Here is an 18,790-nt window from a genome sequence, read left to right as displayed (position 1 = left end):
ACTCCAACCCTGAACTACATCTAATTTAATATCCATCATAACCAAAGAAGAATTGAAAGATGCCAAGAATAAGATCTTATCAAATTAGGGATCATATTTTATAAAACTGTTTTATGTCACTATTAAAGACTATGCATAAAAAACTGCATAAAGCCAAATAGTTTTAATATTTAAAACTGCGTATAGTATTCCCAGGACCTAGTGGAGGAGGGATGTATGATAAGGAAGAGGTGACTAATCCTTCTGCAACCAAAGCAGCTCTGCTTTTGCTTTACTAATTGGAGTTCCAAATAAAAAGTGAAAACTATTAAAATAAGCTAGCCAAAAGCACCGTTAAGACTGCATTGGGTGGATGTTAACAGGAAATGGCTGAAAATTCAACAAGGCAAATAGATTTTGAACACACAGTAACTAAATGCCCAGAACAAAGCACTGGAAGTTACCCAAAGGGCTTGAGACTCATGCTTCTCTAATTTCTATAACTTTTAGCGCGTCTAGAACAAAGTTAAGTAGTAGTGATAAGAGAATTTTCTTGTCTTTTTAATATTAATTACACATATATCTCCATTACTTTTCCTGATATCTTTTTGAGATGTATATTTTAATTATGTTAAAGTTTACTAAAGATAACATCAAGAATAAATGTCTGATTTTATTATCTGGAGTTCAAGATCTACTGAGGTGATCATACAGCTTTTCCTCTATCTACTAGTACGTTGAATTATATTAACAGCATTCCAATACATCTTTGTGGTCCTGGAATAAATTCTATTTAGTCATAGCATATTATACTTTGAACATACTATTGGATTTCTACATTAACATTCTTAGACAAAACTGATCTGTAGTTTTATTATGATATCTCTATCAGGTGCTATCAGTATTATGCCTGCTCTCCTGCTCTATTTTGCGGCACTAAAATTTATTGAATGCCTTCTATATGTCAGGCATTGTTCTAAGAATTGTGTTTGTAATAACCTGTTTAAGCTTCACAGCATCTTTTCTCACCTGATTTTCACTGCTTTTAATTCAAATTCATTTAGCAATAATACCAAATCACTGATAATTTTGTTTATATTTACTTAGTATCTTGGTTGACTATCCATTTATTTCCAACCCTCTTAGTAATTTTGTTCTAGATGTGTTGCTAACATCAAGTGTATAATTGGGTTTTGTATTTCATCTAATCCAAGTCTTACTTAATATGTGAGCTTATGTCACAGACAATTATTGTTTTAATAAGCATAGTTGCTCTTGTTTTAATGTTTTCTGAGTCTTTTTTCCCCCTTAAAGGCTCATTCTTTTTGTTTCCCATCTTCTGCTGTACAGTTATTTCACATATTAAACAAATGTTTTTTAAGTGCCTATTATGTGCGAAACACCATATTTTGTTAAGAATAAAATGGCAAACCAAAAGTTAGCTACATATGTATAATGACAAACTGTGGTTCTGTTCTTCCCCACTTCACTCCAATACCATGAGCATTTCTAATAAGAGGGGATAGACAAGGCTTTCAAGGAAGATTGCTCATAAGAACTGACACGCTCAGATTTAAATAAGATAAACGAGTTGCCCGAATGGAAGAGTAGGAGAAAGATTATCTCAGGTAGAAAGTACTGAGTGTAAAAAGACAAAGAACTTGGTGCACTATGGAAAGTGAAAGAGAGTTAGGTTGAAGAATTTTGAGTGAGGGGGAAAAGAGGTAGGCAGGCCAGATCAAGTCTACAAAAAGGCCAAGTTAGAGAACACAGATTTTATTCTAAGTGCAACAGATATCCTAAAATACTTTTCAGCATAAAAGTGACTTTTATTATATTTCCATTTTAAAACTGTTGTGTAGAGAATGGACTAACACACGACACACATGGAATCGAAGAGACTGAGTACACTATTAAAGTAGCACATACGAGAGATGGTGGTAGCTTAAGTAGTTGGTAAATAGTGAAGATAGATGGAAATGAATGGATCCAAAGATTTTACTCAAGGTAGTACTATCACTCTTCCTCCTCTCCTTTCAAGATTATTTTTATATATAGTATAATTTGGTTGTTTTTATAATAAAGACATCCCTGTTCCTTTACATAAACTCATCCATTCAGTAAATATTTATTAAACCTATTTTACTGCCAGGTATCATGCTAGGCATGGGAATACAGAAGAGAAAACTCTCTAGCCTCACAAAGCTTGTAAGCTGTGAAATAAAATAAAACTAAGCCTTCCTTATGTATCTAATTATGTCCTACCATAATATTAAAAATGTTTTAATATTATGGTAGGACATAATTAGATACATAATTATGTCCTACCGCAACATTAAAACATTTTTTCGTGTAATACAATCATTCATTGACTCAACAGATACTTACTAAAAACACCATCTATATACCAGGTCCTAATCTATAGGTATACAGAAGTATCTTTTCATGGAGCATATATGCATTCTATTAAAGACAGGCAATCAAACATATATATGTATGAAGTATTAGGTAGCAGCAGAAAAAAGCTACAGCAGGATATGAAAAGAGTTACACAGAAGAGCTATTTTTCTACAGGGAGATTAGGGAAGCACCTCTGATGAGGTTATTCTTAAGCACAGTCCTGAATGAAGTGAAGTAGTAAGTCATGCAGGTATCGAGATGTGAAATATTCTAGGAAAGACAAGACCAACTGCAAAGGCCCTGAGGCAGAAGGCTGGCATGTTCAAAGAATACTAAAGTGACTAAAATGCCTGAATTGTAAGGAGTGTGTAGAATATAATAAAACTAGTTTAAAGAGGTAGCCAAAGACCAGATCATGGAAGGCCTTCCCTTCATACAATAGAAATAACTTGGAACTGTATTATTCTAAGGAGGATGGGAAACTAAGGATGGCAAAGTTCTGAGCAGGAGAATAACATGATCTGACTAAAGTTAAAATAAAAATTACCTGGCTGCCTTACTAGAATGGTTAAAAATCCAGAAAACAGCCAATACCAAATGCTGGTGTAGATGTGGAGCATCTCATTCTTTGTTGGTGAGAATGCAAAATGGTGAATGGATGAATAAACTGCAGTACAGCCAGACAACAGAATATTTTTCAGCACACATACACACAAAAAAGCCATCAAAAGGAATGGAGGAACCTTAATTGCATATTACTAAGTAAAAGAAGCCAATCTGAAAAGGCTACATCTTGTATGATACCAACTATATTACATTCTGGAAAAGGTAAAACTTAGAGACAATGAAAAGATCAGTGGTGCCAAGGGCTGGCGGAAGGGAGAGATAAAGAGGCAGGGCACTGAAGATTTTTAGGGCAGTGAAACTATTTTGTATGATATCATAATTGTGGATACATGTCATTAAATATTTGTCCAAACCCATAGAACGTACATCACCAAGACTGAACCCTAATGTAAACTATGGACTTTGGAGGATAATGATGTTTCAAGATAGGTTCATCAGTTATAATTAATGTACCCCTCTGGTTGGGATGCTGAAAACAGGGGAGGCTATGAAAATGTAGGGACTGAAGTTATATGAGAAATCTCTGTACCTTCCGCTCAATTTTGCTGTGAACCTAAAACTGCTCTTAAAAAGTCTATTGAAAAAAAAACACTGATGGCTATAAAAGAATAACTATAAATGGTATGACATATCCCTTTGAAAAACAGTCTGGCGGAGACTTTAAGGTAATGTCCCTTCTTATGGTTTCCCACATCAATCACATTCAGAATTGTGGTCCAAAAGACAAAGCTTTGAGACATGAAGATTTATAATTAAATTCTGGCTCTACTACTGAATAGCTTCAGTTCTTATTTAAGTCACTTAACCTTTCTGGACTCTGCTTTCTTGGTAAACTTATTACAGTAAAAATAGTCATTCTACAAAAAAATTTGAGAGGGTCAGATGAAAATGAGCTTTGGAAACTTAAAAAAAAATTGCCTGGCTGATATTTAGAGACCAGATGGTAAGGGAATGGGTGTAATCAGAGAACCAATAAGAAACTTAAGATAATCAGCAGGCAGGAGATGATGGTGTCTCATATTAGGATGGCAACAACAAAAGGTGGAAAAAGTGATAAAATTCTTAACATATTTTAGAGGTACAGCATATACAGTTTATAGATGAACAGGAAGTGTGTGGGAGAGAGAGAAAGATAAGACAGGTTGTGTCATCAAGAAAGGAGGAGAAATTTGGGGACAGAAATGTAAGTTCCATTTTACACATGTTAAATTTGATACCTAGAAGACAAACACATGGAGTTGCCTAAATAATTGCCTAACAATTTACATGTAAAGACATGAGAGATGTTCATGACTAGCTTATCAAAAAGTCATTGTTTTAGCCACATCTTAAACATGCATATGGTAAATATCGAGATCTTCTAAATTCTTACAGTAGTTAAAATATTATACCAACAGATGGTTAAAACAAATAGATATGGTTTCAGTCCTTACTCATTTTACAGTTTAGTATGAGAAACAGAAAAATACTCAAGCAATTAAAATATATGCACTAAGCATTATTATGGAAGAAATCCAAAATTAAGAAATTTAGGTAGAGATAAAAACTTCTTGCTAGATGTCATTGTTTTCAATAAATGAGGGAGAATATACAGAAAAGTAGTAGAGGTTTGACTCATGAATGAATATAATCAACAGATAAATTATTTTAGCTAGCAATATACTCTAAAGCACAGGTTACTGGCAAATACCACCTTATGAATGAAATTGTGACATTAAATACAACTTCAATTTAAAGTAACATACATGGAACAATGTCAAGTGTTAAAGAGAGATTTCTAAAACATATTACCAGAACTTAAAGTGAAAGGTAAATAGATACTGAAATAAGCCCCCCTCCGCTAAAAAAAAACAAAAACAAGAAAAACTTAAGACAGCTCTCAAGTTGAAGTTCAGAGGATAAATGAAATTGGAAGAGTAAAGAGAACATTCCATACAACAGAAACTACATAAGCAAATATTCAGAACTAGGAATTACTACAAGAGAAAGTCATCCATTCAAGTAATATTTGCTATACACCTATTTTATGACAGGCCTTTGGAATCAAAGGTAAAGAAGACACACATAAAAATTCTGCTGACTGGTATGGAGAGCACACTATCAAAAGCAATTGTAATAAGTGTTAAAACTAGGTTAAATTCAGGCAGTTATGCAAATACATAGGCAGATCCTATGGAAGCAGGGAAGGCTTTCTGAAGGACGGGACATCTAAACAAAGACATTAATAAGAATTAACCAAATCTGAGGTGCGGGACAGGAAGCAGTGGAAACAGAGAATGGGAGGACAGGCAAAACAGCATCCAGAGATTAGAGTGTGCAAAGCCCAAAACAAGAGAACATAACACTGGTAGGTAGATGGTGGACATAGCTGGGGCATAATGTTACTGGGGTGAATGGCAAGAGCTAAGGCTGAAGGAATAAACAGAAACCAGACCACAAAAGGATTTGTAAGCCATGTCAAAGAGTATAGACTTTAGCTAAGGATATCCTCTTGGCCGTACTAAAGGGTTCATATCAAAGAAAAGTTAAGAGTAATGTGGGACTAGATTATCTACAACAAAGGTTACAAGCTCACTTGTTTACAAAGACAAAATAAGTAATAAAAATGAGTAAAGAAGATAAGGTATAAGAAAAACTCAAGAGACAAGGAGTGACGAGAACTGTGGAGAGCAAAAGTCCCCTCTAAATAGGGCAAACTGTTGCAATGAACAATGTGGCTCAGTGCTGCTAGATCTTCCAATTTTTAAAAAGAGGCTGGAAATTTGAAATTTCAAAAGAAATATCCTGATTTTTAGTAATGGCAATTAAATTTCCTTGAAACATGGTGCAGATCAGCATTGAGAGAACCAAACGAAACAAGGCAGAATCAAACCAGTCACCAGTTTCCAGTCTCTACTGCAGAACTACAAAGACTAAGCTGAGGCCTTTGACTTGGACTTAAAGGCAGCCAAGAATTACTGGACATTTAAAGAGGAATGACAGACAAGTAACTACCAATTGAGAACGCAGTGTCTTTCTTGTTCACTGCTGAAAAAGTACCTAATGCTTTGTTGGTTTCAGTAAATATTTAGAGATGAAGTTGAAACTGGAAATTTTGAAAAATGTGTCATGGAAGTAGATAAGACAAACTGGAGGTCAGAATATATGTATATAAAATATATATTACATATGTATGTTACATGTATGTTATATATAATACACATGTAATATGTATTTTATATATAGATATGTATTTCATACACATACACAGTGCTTCTTTGCTCCAGTCCTGGCCCACTCTTCTACCAGTTTTTAGTTTTGTTCACAGCAGCTACCATGGGCTGCTCAGTGTTTTTTCTTTGGCTATATAACTCAGAAATTTGACCACAATTAGCAACTATCAGCTTTCACCTGGCTAAGGGCAATGAAATTAAATAGGATAAATGACTACTTCAACTTCGACATTAGGCCAGGACCTCTAATGCTAACTCTATACCCTACTCTAAGGCTAAAACTGCTACCTAAACATCAGGGATAAAGTAACAGTCAAATATTGCACTAACTCTCCTGGGAAACACCTATCAAAAATAATGAGTAGTATGCCTAGATAGTACGGTTAGGAAATAAATAGAATGAGATCAGGATTCTGCTAGAAGGGAGATGGAGTAACAAAGAGGTAGGTTGAGAAAGACTAGAAACTCAGAACAGGTATGAAAGTTAAACAGTAATTAACAATAAGACAAAAAAAAAAGAGGACCCCCAAATCCCCAGAATCTGAGCATTTATATATTGAGAGTTTAAGTAATCTCGAAGAGCAAAGCCTGGCAATGTTTGATATAAATCGTAGGAGATTCTACTCTTATTGAGAAATATGGATAATCAGTATCAGAAGTTATAAATTCATTCACTGAGAATAATTGTCTTAAATATTCCTCATCTAGGGAAGATGAAATCGACAGTCTATCAAAGTGTCCAGTTAGATATTATGATAAAAAGCAGGAGCCAATACTCTGATTAAAAGCTTACAGGAAGGAAACTTAACACTTCGCATCTAAAAAAAAGTAGACCTAGGTATAAGGCAACACTGCAGAAAAATCTAAATGCTCTGTCAAATTTAGGAATGAATAGTAGGGCTTCATGTTACCAATGATCAATAGTAAAGCTGAGCACACACGAACAGGTGAAGCAATGAAAGAAAAAGATACTCAAAGCACCTTTTTATCAGAAGTAATAGGAGAATTATATAAAACCAAATGTTTTTTAGATGTTCTAAGTCTGTGCTATACAATGCAGAAGCTGCACGATGATGCTGAGCACCTGCAATGTGCTAGTCCAAAATGGATTTGCTCTAAGTATAAAATAACCCCAGATTTTGAAGACTTAGTATGAAAAAGACTAAAATATCTCACTAAAAATTAAAAGAATAATGTTTTCGATATTTTGAGTTAAATATAGTATTAAAAGTAAATTCACCTGTTACAATTTGCTTTTCTAATTTGACAAGAAATTTTTTAATTACATATATGGTTCTCTTTTGTGGCTTGCATTACATTTCTATTGAACAGCACTGTTACAAATTAGTTATGTTTAATGTGAAGCCCTAAATGACTATTTTTTAACATTTTGAATTTAATATTGTTCTTTCTTTAGTATTAAATTCCTCTTGGGTACATGAATTAGATGATTTTACCAAACTGTCCAGAAAAGAGATTTAATCGAATTTCCGGGCAGGGACTTGAGCCAGCAGGGTTGTTTCACCAAATAGTAACCAGGCTCTCTTCATATTATCTCTGACAAAAGGGTTACATAGTAAGAAAGAAGCACTATGAACACATGGAACAGGATTTGACCAATAGTTTAATTATAAACCATCCAGCATAATAATATGCTTTCATAAGATTTTATCAATTACAATCCAACTGTTAAACTTACAAAGTAAGATAAACATCTTTCACTATGATTTATTCAAGTTTAGCCATACTCAGCAATTTTTAGATATTCAAATTTGCCCTTTTGGGAAAGATCTCACCTAACAGTACTCCATTTTGCTACCAAGGGAAATATACCTCTCTCATTAGGGTGAAAGAAAAGAACAGTAACTACTTTTTATGAGATACCATGACAAATTTTAAAAGACACTGGCCTTCTCATATAATAAACATTAATATAATCTAGAAACAGTCCATGGTCTATCTGGAAACTTTAAGAGAATGTGGTTTTAGTAAGTTAAGAATTTCACAAATAAGATGTAGAATATAAAAACTTTATAAAATAGCACTGACTCAAAGACAGAATACATTAACTCAGAAAAACAACTGTACTATTCCAATATTAGAAGACTACTAGTTGAAAAAAAAATGTACTGGATTCACCACAACGAAAATAAAATTAGACTTAGACTAAAACTTCCTACAGATTAAAGTATTTCTCTAGGCAGAGTTCTTTAGTACAAAACTATTCAAGGCTTTATTAGTGTTCCCAAATTACTTTAGACTTTGGTAACCAATGGAAGAAATGGAACCAACAAAAGATATCCCAGATGGCTTATAGAGAACTTTGGGTTCAGGTGCTAGTTAATTTGAGAGTGAAGTGTGAAAGTGCAGTTATTCTTTCAAACATCTAGGAGTTTAGTAATACTAAGCACAAGGCATTATACTTAGTTTAGGTTTTGGAGATAAAATGGTGAACAAGCTACAACCTCTGACCATTATAGGTTTATTCTCCAATAGTTTTGTAAAAGAATAAGCAATAAGTGCTATTTCATTGCCTGTTCCCCATGCTCAAATCAAGATATTTCTCTTTCTCCTATTGTATTTGGAGGGAAAGGGGTAAGGATAGAGAAACAGGGAAGAAATCTGCACTTAATATACTGAATTAAAATTATGTTTCTTATCTCTTTCCTTGTAAAACTCTAAACTCCTTAAAGACAGAAGATTAAACCTATTCGCCTCCCTATACCCAGCACCTGAATCAGTGCCTGGTGCTCATCTGCTATTATCTCAAAGCTAGATTAGATTACAGCCATTGTGCTAGGGCAACTGCTACTTTCTTTTTCTACTATAAAATAGTATCACGAATAAATAAAGATTAAAACAATAAAGGTCAATTTCCAGTGTTTCTTTTTGCAAAAATAAGCATACACATACATTAAATGTAGGTGTTTAAAAGCTACAAAGTAATATACATATTCTTTAAGGAATATGCAGTTCCATAAACTAGTTTCCTTTCACTACTATCACTAGATCTCCCTCACCTCCCACCCCCACCCAAGGTAACCACTACCATGAATTTGGTGTAAATGAGATCACATTGTACACATCATTCTGCAACAAACTTCCTTACATCTATGAAATCTCTCCATATTTATATGTATCAAAAAGCAACATAGTGGATTCTGGAGCCAGGCAACTGAGATTCAGATTCTAGCTTTGAATCCCAGCTCTGCTATTTTCTACCTATGAGAGTAGGCAGGTTATTTAACCCTCTATGGTTCATTATTCTCATATGTAAAATGGAGATAATGATAATGATAGTGCTTATTTCTGAGTTTTTAGGAGGACTAAAATAGTTAACATTTATAAAATACTTAAAATAATCTCGGAGTATAGACAGTACAATTTGTTTCTTAAAGTAAAAAAAGAAAAAATCACCAATGATAATCATTGGAACACAGATCTAGGTAATTCTCCATTATAGAACTATTTTATATCTTATTTATCTCTGCTTCCTATTGAGAGACATTTAGACATTTGTACAGGGATATTCTAAACGAATATCCCTGTACAAATCCTGCTGGGCATATGCGTAAATTTCCCTACACTAATACCCTGAATAGTAATTGATGGATACTAGGGTATACACATTTTCAATTGTGCAACACTTACCCAATCCTGAGTTTTGCAATCTAATGAGTGAAAACTGATGGCTTGTAAGTTTTTAACTGCATTTCCTTGCAAATGAGACTAAAGCATCTTCTCAGTTCATTAGCCATTCCAATTTCCAGTTTCCTCTGCTGCAAACTGCTAATATCCACTGTTCATTGTATTTGTATTTGTGTTGTCTTCTTCTTCTTTTGGTATTTATATATTCTGGACACAAATCCACTAGATATACAGACAGTGCATATATCTCCCAGTTGTGCCACTTTTAGTTTGGTTTATGTAGTATTTATTACATCTGAGTTTTTCTTTTTGAGTTATTCAAATGGTTCAATCTTCTTGACTTGTTAAAGAAGGCCTTACATATCCTAAAGACATGTATTCTTCTATATTTTCCTTTTTTAAAAAAAGTTTTCCTCTTTCAGTGTTTAATTCAACTGGAATTTATTTCTGCATATGGTGTGAAATACAGATCTAATCCCCCCACCCCACTCCATATAGAAAACCAATTCAGTAGTACACACTTTCTTTCCCTGCTAACAGAAAATACCATCTCTAGTACTACCAAGTTCTCAAATATGGATCCACTTCTGAACTCTCTATTCTATTATATTTATCTGTCTTCTATATTGACTATAGTCTTTAAATGCCATAAGTTTTTATTTTATTTTTATTGAGGTACAATTTATATAAAGTATGAAAATACTATAGACGGCTCAAGTTTTACATATGTATAATACCCCTTTGTGATCCAATCCAAACCAAGAAATTAACATTTCTCATGCTCCAGAATGTTAATACCTCTTGCCAATTAGTACCATGCTTCCAAGATAACCACTGTTCTGATCTCTATCACCATAGATTAGTTCCACCTGTTTTTGAGCTTCCTATAAATGAAATTATACAATATATAATCTTTTGTCTCACTTCTTTTGGTCAACATTAAGTCTGGCAGATTCACTCCATGTTGTGTGCAGCAATTTTTTTTCATTGCTATGTAATATTCCATTCTAAATACCATAATTTAAAAATGTCTTGATATCCATCAACACAAGTCCCTCCTCATTCTTTTTCTTCTTTTAGAACTGTCTCAGTTATTCTTGTGTCTTTCTTTACTTTTATATGTGAAAGTCATTTTCAACATACATTAAAAAATCCTATGGAGATATCTGTCTGAAACTACATATAAATTGCAAAGAAGTAATTTTTAAATCCAGAAACACTGAATTTTCTTATTAATAGTCAGTTGATTTTTTAAAAAACTTCACAGGGATATGTTCATCTCATTTTTCTTCCTTTCCAATACTTTTGGATTTTATTTCTTTTTTTCTTATCCTACTTGTACAGATATATTTTTCTGTTCTTAATTTTAATGGGAATGTTTCTCAGGTTTCACTGCTAAGCGTGATGCTTCTTGTTTGAAAGACAGCCTTTACTGGAAGAAACAAGTTCAATTTTCTTAATGGTTTGAGGGTTACTTTTCAAAAAAGACATCAGTGGGTATTGAGTTTTACTACATACTTTCACTGAATCTTTCAAGATTTTTTATTCCTTAAATCTTATTACATTATCAAATTACATTGACATGATTTTCAAATACTGAACTATCCTTACATTCTCATCGTAATTATAATCTTTATGACTCTATTCATAAATGAGATTGAATGCAATATATTTTCCCTTGTATATTCGTGCCAATTGAGGTTTTGAGGCTAAACTTGCCCAGGAAACGAGCAAAGTAGCTTTCCCTTTTTTTTCTATTATCTGGCTCAGTTTGTATAAAATTGGGATTATCTGTTCCCCAAAAGTATATCTGAAATTATGGTTATAAATATCACAATTAATACTATTCCTTCTTAAACCACTTCACACCATTGAGGATGGCTATCTACAGTCGATAATGAAAGTGTTGGTGAGAATGTGGAAAAACTGGAGCACTCACACATTGATGCTGGTAAAATAAAATGGTGCAGCCACTTTAGAAAACAGGCTGGCAGTTCCTCAAAAGCTTAAATATAAAGTTACCATGTGACCTGGAAATTCCACTCCTACGTATATACCCAAGAGAAATGAAAACATACATCCTCACAAAAACTTGTACATACACGTTGATAGGACTATTCATAATAGGCAAAACATGGAAAATAATCCAAATATCCATCAGCTACTGAATGGATAAACAAAATATGGTATTATCCATACAATGAAATATTATTTGGCCATAAAAAAGAATGAAGTGTACAACTCAATAATAACAAAAAACAAACGATCCAATCAAAAATGGGCAGAGGACCTGAATAGACACTTCTCCCTAGAGGACATACAAATGGCCAAAAACATTTGAAAAGATGCTCAACATCACTAGCTATTAGAGAAATACAAATCAAAACCACAATGAGATACCATCTCACACTTGTTAGAATAGCTCTAATCAACAGAACAAGTAGTAACAAATGTTGGAGAGGATGCGGAGAAAAAGAACCCTCATACACTGCTGGTGGGACTGCAAATTGGTACAGCTACTATGGAAAACAGTTATAGAGGTTCCTCAAAAAACTAAGAATTGATCTACCATATGATCTAGCAATCCCTCTACTGGGTATTTACCCCAAAGACTTGAAAACCCATATCCAAAAAGATACTTGCACACCGATGTTGACAGGAGCACTATTCACAGTGGCCAGGACATGGAAGCAACCAAAGTGTCCTACAACAGATGACTGGCTAAAGAAGCTGTGGTACATATATACAATGAACTATTACTCAGCCATAAGAAGAGATGAAATACTGCCATTTGCAACAACATGGATAGACCTCGAGATAATTATGCTAAGCAAAATAAGCCAGACTGAAAAAGGTTGACAATCACATCATATCACTTACATGTGGGATATAAACCTAAAAGCCACAAATGAACAGGACAGAGACTCAGGGACATGGACAATGGACTAGTGGTTACCAGAGGGTAGTGGGAAGGAAAGGAGGAAAGAGGTAGACAGGGTAAAAGGGGTCAAATATAGGGGGATTGGGGGAGGGTGAAGTGGGTAAAGGGGATCAAATATATGGTAGCTGAAGGAAACTGGACTCTGGGTGGTAACCACACAATAGAATATATAGATATCAAATATTAATGTACACCCAAAAATTACATAATTGTATTAACCAAAGTTACCCTAATAAACTTAAAAAAAAAAAAAGAATACAGATACATATAAAACATGATTGGACCTTAAAAAATATTATGCTAAGTGAAAGAAGTAAATCACAAAAGGCCGCATAATGAATGATTCCATTTATATGAAATGTCTAGAATAGGCAAATAAATAGAAACAGAGAGTGGACTAGTGGTTCCCTAAGGCTGGAAAGTTTGGGGAGAATTGGGATTGAGTGCTAATCGGTGCAGACTTTCTTTCTGGGTTGATGAAATATTCTAAAATTGACTGTGGTAATAGTTGCGTAACTCTGTAAAAATACCAGAAATTACTAAATTCTACATTTTAAAAGGGTAAATGGCATGGTTTGTGACTTATAGCTTAAGAAAATTGCTATAATTAAAATTTTATAATTAAAAATTTCTTCTTGGAGAAATTTATTACAGCTTTAATTTCTTAAATGGTTTTTAGTTTCTTCGGATTTTCTTTTTCTTGCACAGTCTATTTTGGAATGATTTTCTTCCAGGAAAACTGACCATTTCACCTGGTTTTAAAAGTTTAAAAAGATATAAATTAACAGTGATTTCCTGTGATATTTTAAAATTACAAGTGTACTTGTAATTATATTCCATTTTTAAGTTTTGTTTGTCATCTGTTTCTTGATGAGTATTTTCAGAACTTACCCGACTGAAAAGAACCAGCTGTGATTTGAATATCACTATTGTTTTTATTGTTGATTATTTTCTATCTCACCAAATTCTCTTTATTTTTATCTCCTTTCTTTAGTTTTACTTTCTTTTTTTTAATTTTTTTTGAGTTAAATATGCGGTTCATTTGTTTTCTTTCAACCTAATATGTGCAATTATGGTTGTAAATTTATTCTTAAGCACCAATTCTCTTGTATACCTCAAGTTTTGGTACAACGTTTTATTGTTATTCAGCTTTAATTATTTCATAATTTCCACTATTTTTTTAATTATTGAAAATTCTTAGTCATTTTTTTCTTCGATATTGTTTTTCTACCATTCTCTGTGTCCTCTCTTCTGGAACTCTTAATGAGACATTCGTTTGGAGCTTTTTAATCTACCTTCTAGGTGTCTTAGCTTTTGTTTCATATTTTTCATCTCTTTATCTCCCTGTGCTGTGTCCTGAATTATCAGTTTTATCTTAAATTAATAAATTCTCTCTTCAGCTAAGTCTAATCTTCTATTATGGCCATTGAGTTATAACTTGATATAATTTCATTTTCAGGATTTCAATTGGTTACGTTACATATCTATATATATATACCTGTTTCTTGATTGTTCTTGTTCACTTATAATACAATATGCTCTGAATAAAAAAAAGGGAATAGACATATTTTAAACTAATACACTTTTAGGTGAAATGTTCTTTGAAAAGTTCACCATTATAAAATTCTTCTTTAATGTCAAAAGAAGGAAAAAAGAAAAAACTCTTCTTAAAAATTCTCTTTACTGCTATTCTATCTACCAAATGTTGTCCCTCTGTGCCGACCTGTATCAAGGCATGGAAAGAACAAGTTCTATTATTCCCATTTTAGAATTAGAGAAAGTGAAGCACAGTAAAATTCTTTTTAAAATACTTTCTCCCCAACCTTGTTTTTGAAAAATATCAAAGTCACAGAAAAGTTGAAAGTCAATGTACACCTATACATCCTTCGCCTAGGTTCAAATTATCATTTGCCACATTTGCTTTATCTTTCTTTTTATCTCTCTACATATTCATACACACATCACATCCAAATACCCATATTTTCTTTTCTGAGCCCATTCCTGAATCCATTACGATACATCCCTTCTAAATATTTCAGCACAGATCTCTAAAGAATAAGGGCATTCTCAATATAACCATCATATTATTATCACATCAAAGAAACCATGAGATTGAACAGTCTCTTACATGGACATGTGAAAACAGACTGAAAACAAGTACTTAAGTCAACTGACTATATGTTCTTTATCTTGGCTTGTCTAATTGGATCTGAATTGGTTCTCTGGTGATTATTTATAAATGACACTAGATCTGTCAAAGGGATTTCTTTCTTCGATGACCTTGAAAATAGATTTCATTTACTGCTTCATCAGAAAGGTATACTTAAATGCAAGCATTTCTAAAAATCAAGCAATGATCTTCTAAGAGTGTCAAACCTCAAAAAATTAAGTACACTGAATTTCCAGTTTGTTTTCTAACACTATGCAGTCTTAAAGTAAAGCCGATCTAATTAACACTATTAAAACCACACACTCCATAGTAATGTGCCATAGAAGTTTATACTGTACTAAACAATTATAATTTCACTAGTCTTAAAGAAAAAAATTATTCAAGAAAAACATACAGTACAAACAGGATTAATAAGCCAAAAAAACCTGTTTTATAAATGTAAAAAATGATAAGTATATTTGTGTATCTATATGAAAAACAAATTTTTTCAGTGAACACAATTTAATTTCAGTCTCTGATGTCAGGAATAAGATGAAGAACAATAAAATCCTATCCCTACTCTCAAAGACCAAACAAATCAGCTTAACATAACAGTTTTATGTCAAAAGAAATAGCAATAAAACCTGAAGTTTATATTTAGAGGCTAAACTGTGTCATACTGATAAGAATTACATTTAATCACAGAAATGTTTAAGATAAATCTACAATCAAATAATAGCTAACAAAAGTGTCTAGTATGTGCCTCCAGGCACTAAGTACATTCCATGAATTAATTAATTGAATCCTCAAAGCAACATGTTTCCACTGATTGAAATAGAGATTGTTAACAACGAGATACTAGCATAAAAGGATTTATGTAAGGAGTAGAACTTAACTTCAACCTTAAAGCATAGAAAAGTAGAATTGAGGCTACAGCCATGCCACCCTGAACAAGCCTGATCTCATCTGATCTCGAAAGCTAAGCAGGGTCAGGCCTGGGTAGTACTTGGATTTTATACCACCTAGGAATACCTGGGGCTGTAGGCTTTAAAAATAAAAAATAATAATTAAAAAGTAGAATGGAAAGAAGGTCATTTCAAGAAAATGGAAAAGCACAAACCAAAATATAAATATGACAAGTGTTTAGGTAAGACCAAAATAAAAGTTCCAAAATAAAGAAATTAGGGCTAGAAAATTGGATGAGATTGGATTATGAGGCCTTAAGTATCCAGCAAACGGATGAAAACTTTATAGAACAGTAGATCAGGGCACCACTACAGGCCCTTTATGGCCTAAAAGTGCACTGTTAGAAATAACTTGGTAACAAGGCAGAATGAGAGAGAGAGAAATCAGAAGCAAGGAACTCTATCCAATTCTAACATTTACATGCCAGCTCAATAAATTATCTGGTACCTGAGGAACCAGAGAGCACACACTGAATCAACTGTGCCACCCTTCATACCAATAAGCCTATCCAGTATAAACAAAGAAGTGGTAAATATAATTGCAACACGCTCTGAATTATTTTCCAAATATACCTTCAATGAAGTTAAAAGGTACACTGAAAACTATGTCAGTAAGAAGTGCTAGTCAATTAATATAAAATTAACATAATATTCTTGCTGTTCAATACTATGCCAAAAGAATTTGGCCAAAATTGGCATAAACGTAAATTTTATAGTGCAAGTATTTACTTCAATAAAAGCAACATCACAAATAAAGGGACTTAAAAATAATTCAACACAGAGCTTCCTTAAATTGCTTTGGGACATTTACACTATTTACCATAAGGAAATAAACATAATTTTTATAAACAGCTATTATGTAAATGATACACTGAAACTAATGTCACATTTACTCATACACTGATTAAGAACTAGGTATTTATAATCCATACAATAAATTCCATAACCCTTGTCAAACAAACTAAAAGAAGCTGTTGCAAACAACTTCCTTTCTTGTAATTAAATGAACTCGTTCTAAAGAAATGTGAAAAACAAATCGCAAATTTGCGAAAACTAGATTACTTACCAGTAACTTGAGTTATCCTATTGGGTCTTTTCCCTCACAGATCCACCTCTCTTGCCCTTCTGTCCAGTATGAGACTCTTCCTGATGGGCATCCACTGGAACTGAGGGGGCATGCAGTACAGACGTATATGTAAGAAAGCTGAGGGGAGGGGATTTAGGAGATGCTAGAGACATGCTTCAGTGCACTTGCTTACCTTCCTGAAATTGGAAATTTCAACGGTTCCTTGGTCCTCGAGGCATTCACAATAACTTCAAAGAATGTGGATCTGTGGAGATTACCCAATAGGAGAACTCCAGTTACTGGTAAGTGATCCAGCTTTTTCTTCTCTATCAGAATAAGAAGATTATTTAATTTTATTTGAGATTATAATACATGTAGAACTATAGGGAAAGGGTTGTAAATTCACCAGATAACTACATATGTGTACACCAAAGTAAATACAGAAACAATGTGCTAACCACAATGTCAACAAAAACTTGTGGTATTATCAGAAACACAAGCAAGAGAAAATTATTTGAAAGATTTCATTTTTAACTTTCCACTACAATGGCAGCTAACTTGAACATACAAAAATATCAGCGATCAGACTATTCCATTTCACTAAAACACCATCATTTTCAATATTAGTACAAGGACAATAGTTGATCAAAATATGTCATTTCTTAACTTGCCATTGTCATTAACATTCACTCAATTTTGGTGTAAAAGCCACAACAGTGGATTAACAATTAACACTACAGCGGATTATAAGACTTCAGAAAAAAAGTGTCAACACAATTTGCATTTAGCACTCAGTCTTTAAAATAACCATTTACCACCTATAACCAACCAACCACACACATATAAAAGTATGCCAGGCCATGAGTAAGTAAAAATGCTGATTTTAATTTACATACTTTAAGTAGTATAGTAATATTTTTGATTAACTATTATACTTTTTAAATAATTGCCTAAAAATGGACCTGTCATTTAAAAACAGGGGGGGTTTCTAACATAAGAAAAAAGTCTCAACAGAACTTTACCTTCAAGCTCACATGAAAATATCCTATTACTAATTACTAATACATAGTAATTAGATAAATGTTCATTTTAATGTGCTACGGCAGTGATGACTTCAAATACTAGCTCCTGTTAAAGATAAAAATATGTTTCAGTCATACTCCTCCTTTTTACCATAATAGTACTAAATAATCATCCTCTACTTTAAAAAATACTATAGTTTCATGATTCTTCACTCTATGGAAACAAAAATAATGTATACCTTTTCCTTTAAGAGTAAATAGGATAAAATATGTATAAAATAATTATTCAATAAAAACAAATTTAAAGGTATTTCTAACAAAAATCTTACATTTCGATCTTGTTTTTTTAAAAAAATAACAGTAATTAATGCATTCATTTTTAAATGACTCATTCATTCAAACAGGGGCACGATACAGACCTCCATTTCTATCTGTAATACAGAGATAAATACCAAAAGGTCCTCTAGTTAATTTTTCTAGTTAACTAAATTCCTAGTTAACTTCTATTCTCTGAAGAGTGAGTGAGCAAATACATAGCACAAAAGTCCTACATGTTTGAATTGATAAAATAGACACAGGAACAATAATGCAATTATTTTATCCTTATGGTATAAGCTAGTATAAAAGATGTCATTAAGAATTAAGTAATAATTACCAAATAATATTTATAGCTAATGCAGTCTCCGTTTAAACTCATCTTACAATTTTAAAAGAGAATCACATGCATTTAAAAAAAATTTTAAATTTAAATGAATTAAAATACCTTAAAAATATTTTAAGG

General features: G+C 32.8%; 1 protein-coding gene and 1 pseudogene across 11 annotated transcripts in view; one reads left to right on the top strand and one right to left on the bottom strand.

Annotated features, from left to right (window-relative positions):
- The window catches only part of YAF2 (YY1 associated factor 2), a 62,363-nt gene that overhangs the window by 23,533 nt on the left and 20,040 nt on the right, over window positions 1–18,790 (bottom strand). For 3 of the 11 annotated variants that reach the window (XR_005657203.1, XR_005657208.1, XR_005657209.1), the window contains 3 exons: window positions 18,010–18,115; window positions 17,181–17,313; window positions 16,988–17,087 (listed from right to left, as the gene is read on the bottom strand). The exons of 2 other annotated variants lie outside the window; for them this stretch is intronic. Coding sequence is in view for 2 of the 9 variants with exons in the window: in XM_039882297.1 (XP_039738231.1) it covers window positions 17,181–17,313 (133 nt within the window). In the remaining 7 variants the exon portion in view is untranslated. The remainder of the gene's footprint in view (window positions 1–16,987; window positions 17,088–17,180; window positions 17,314–18,009; window positions 18,116–18,790) is intronic. 6 more of the 11 variants (XR_005657204.1, XR_005657210.1, XR_005657205.1 and 3 more) reach the window with 5 other exon arrangements.
- Window positions 15,885–16,003, top strand: LOC120618756 (uncharacterized; annotated as a pseudogene).

Source organism: Pteropus medius, unplaced genomic scaffold (genome assembly GCF_902729225.1).
Source record: "Pteropus medius unplaced genomic scaffold, Ma_sr-lr_union100, whole genome shotgun sequence".
Lineage (NCBI taxonomy): Eukaryota > Metazoa > Chordata > Mammalia > Chiroptera > Pteropodidae > Pteropus > Pteropus medius.
This window is presented reverse-complemented; position numbering and strand designations above follow the sequence as displayed.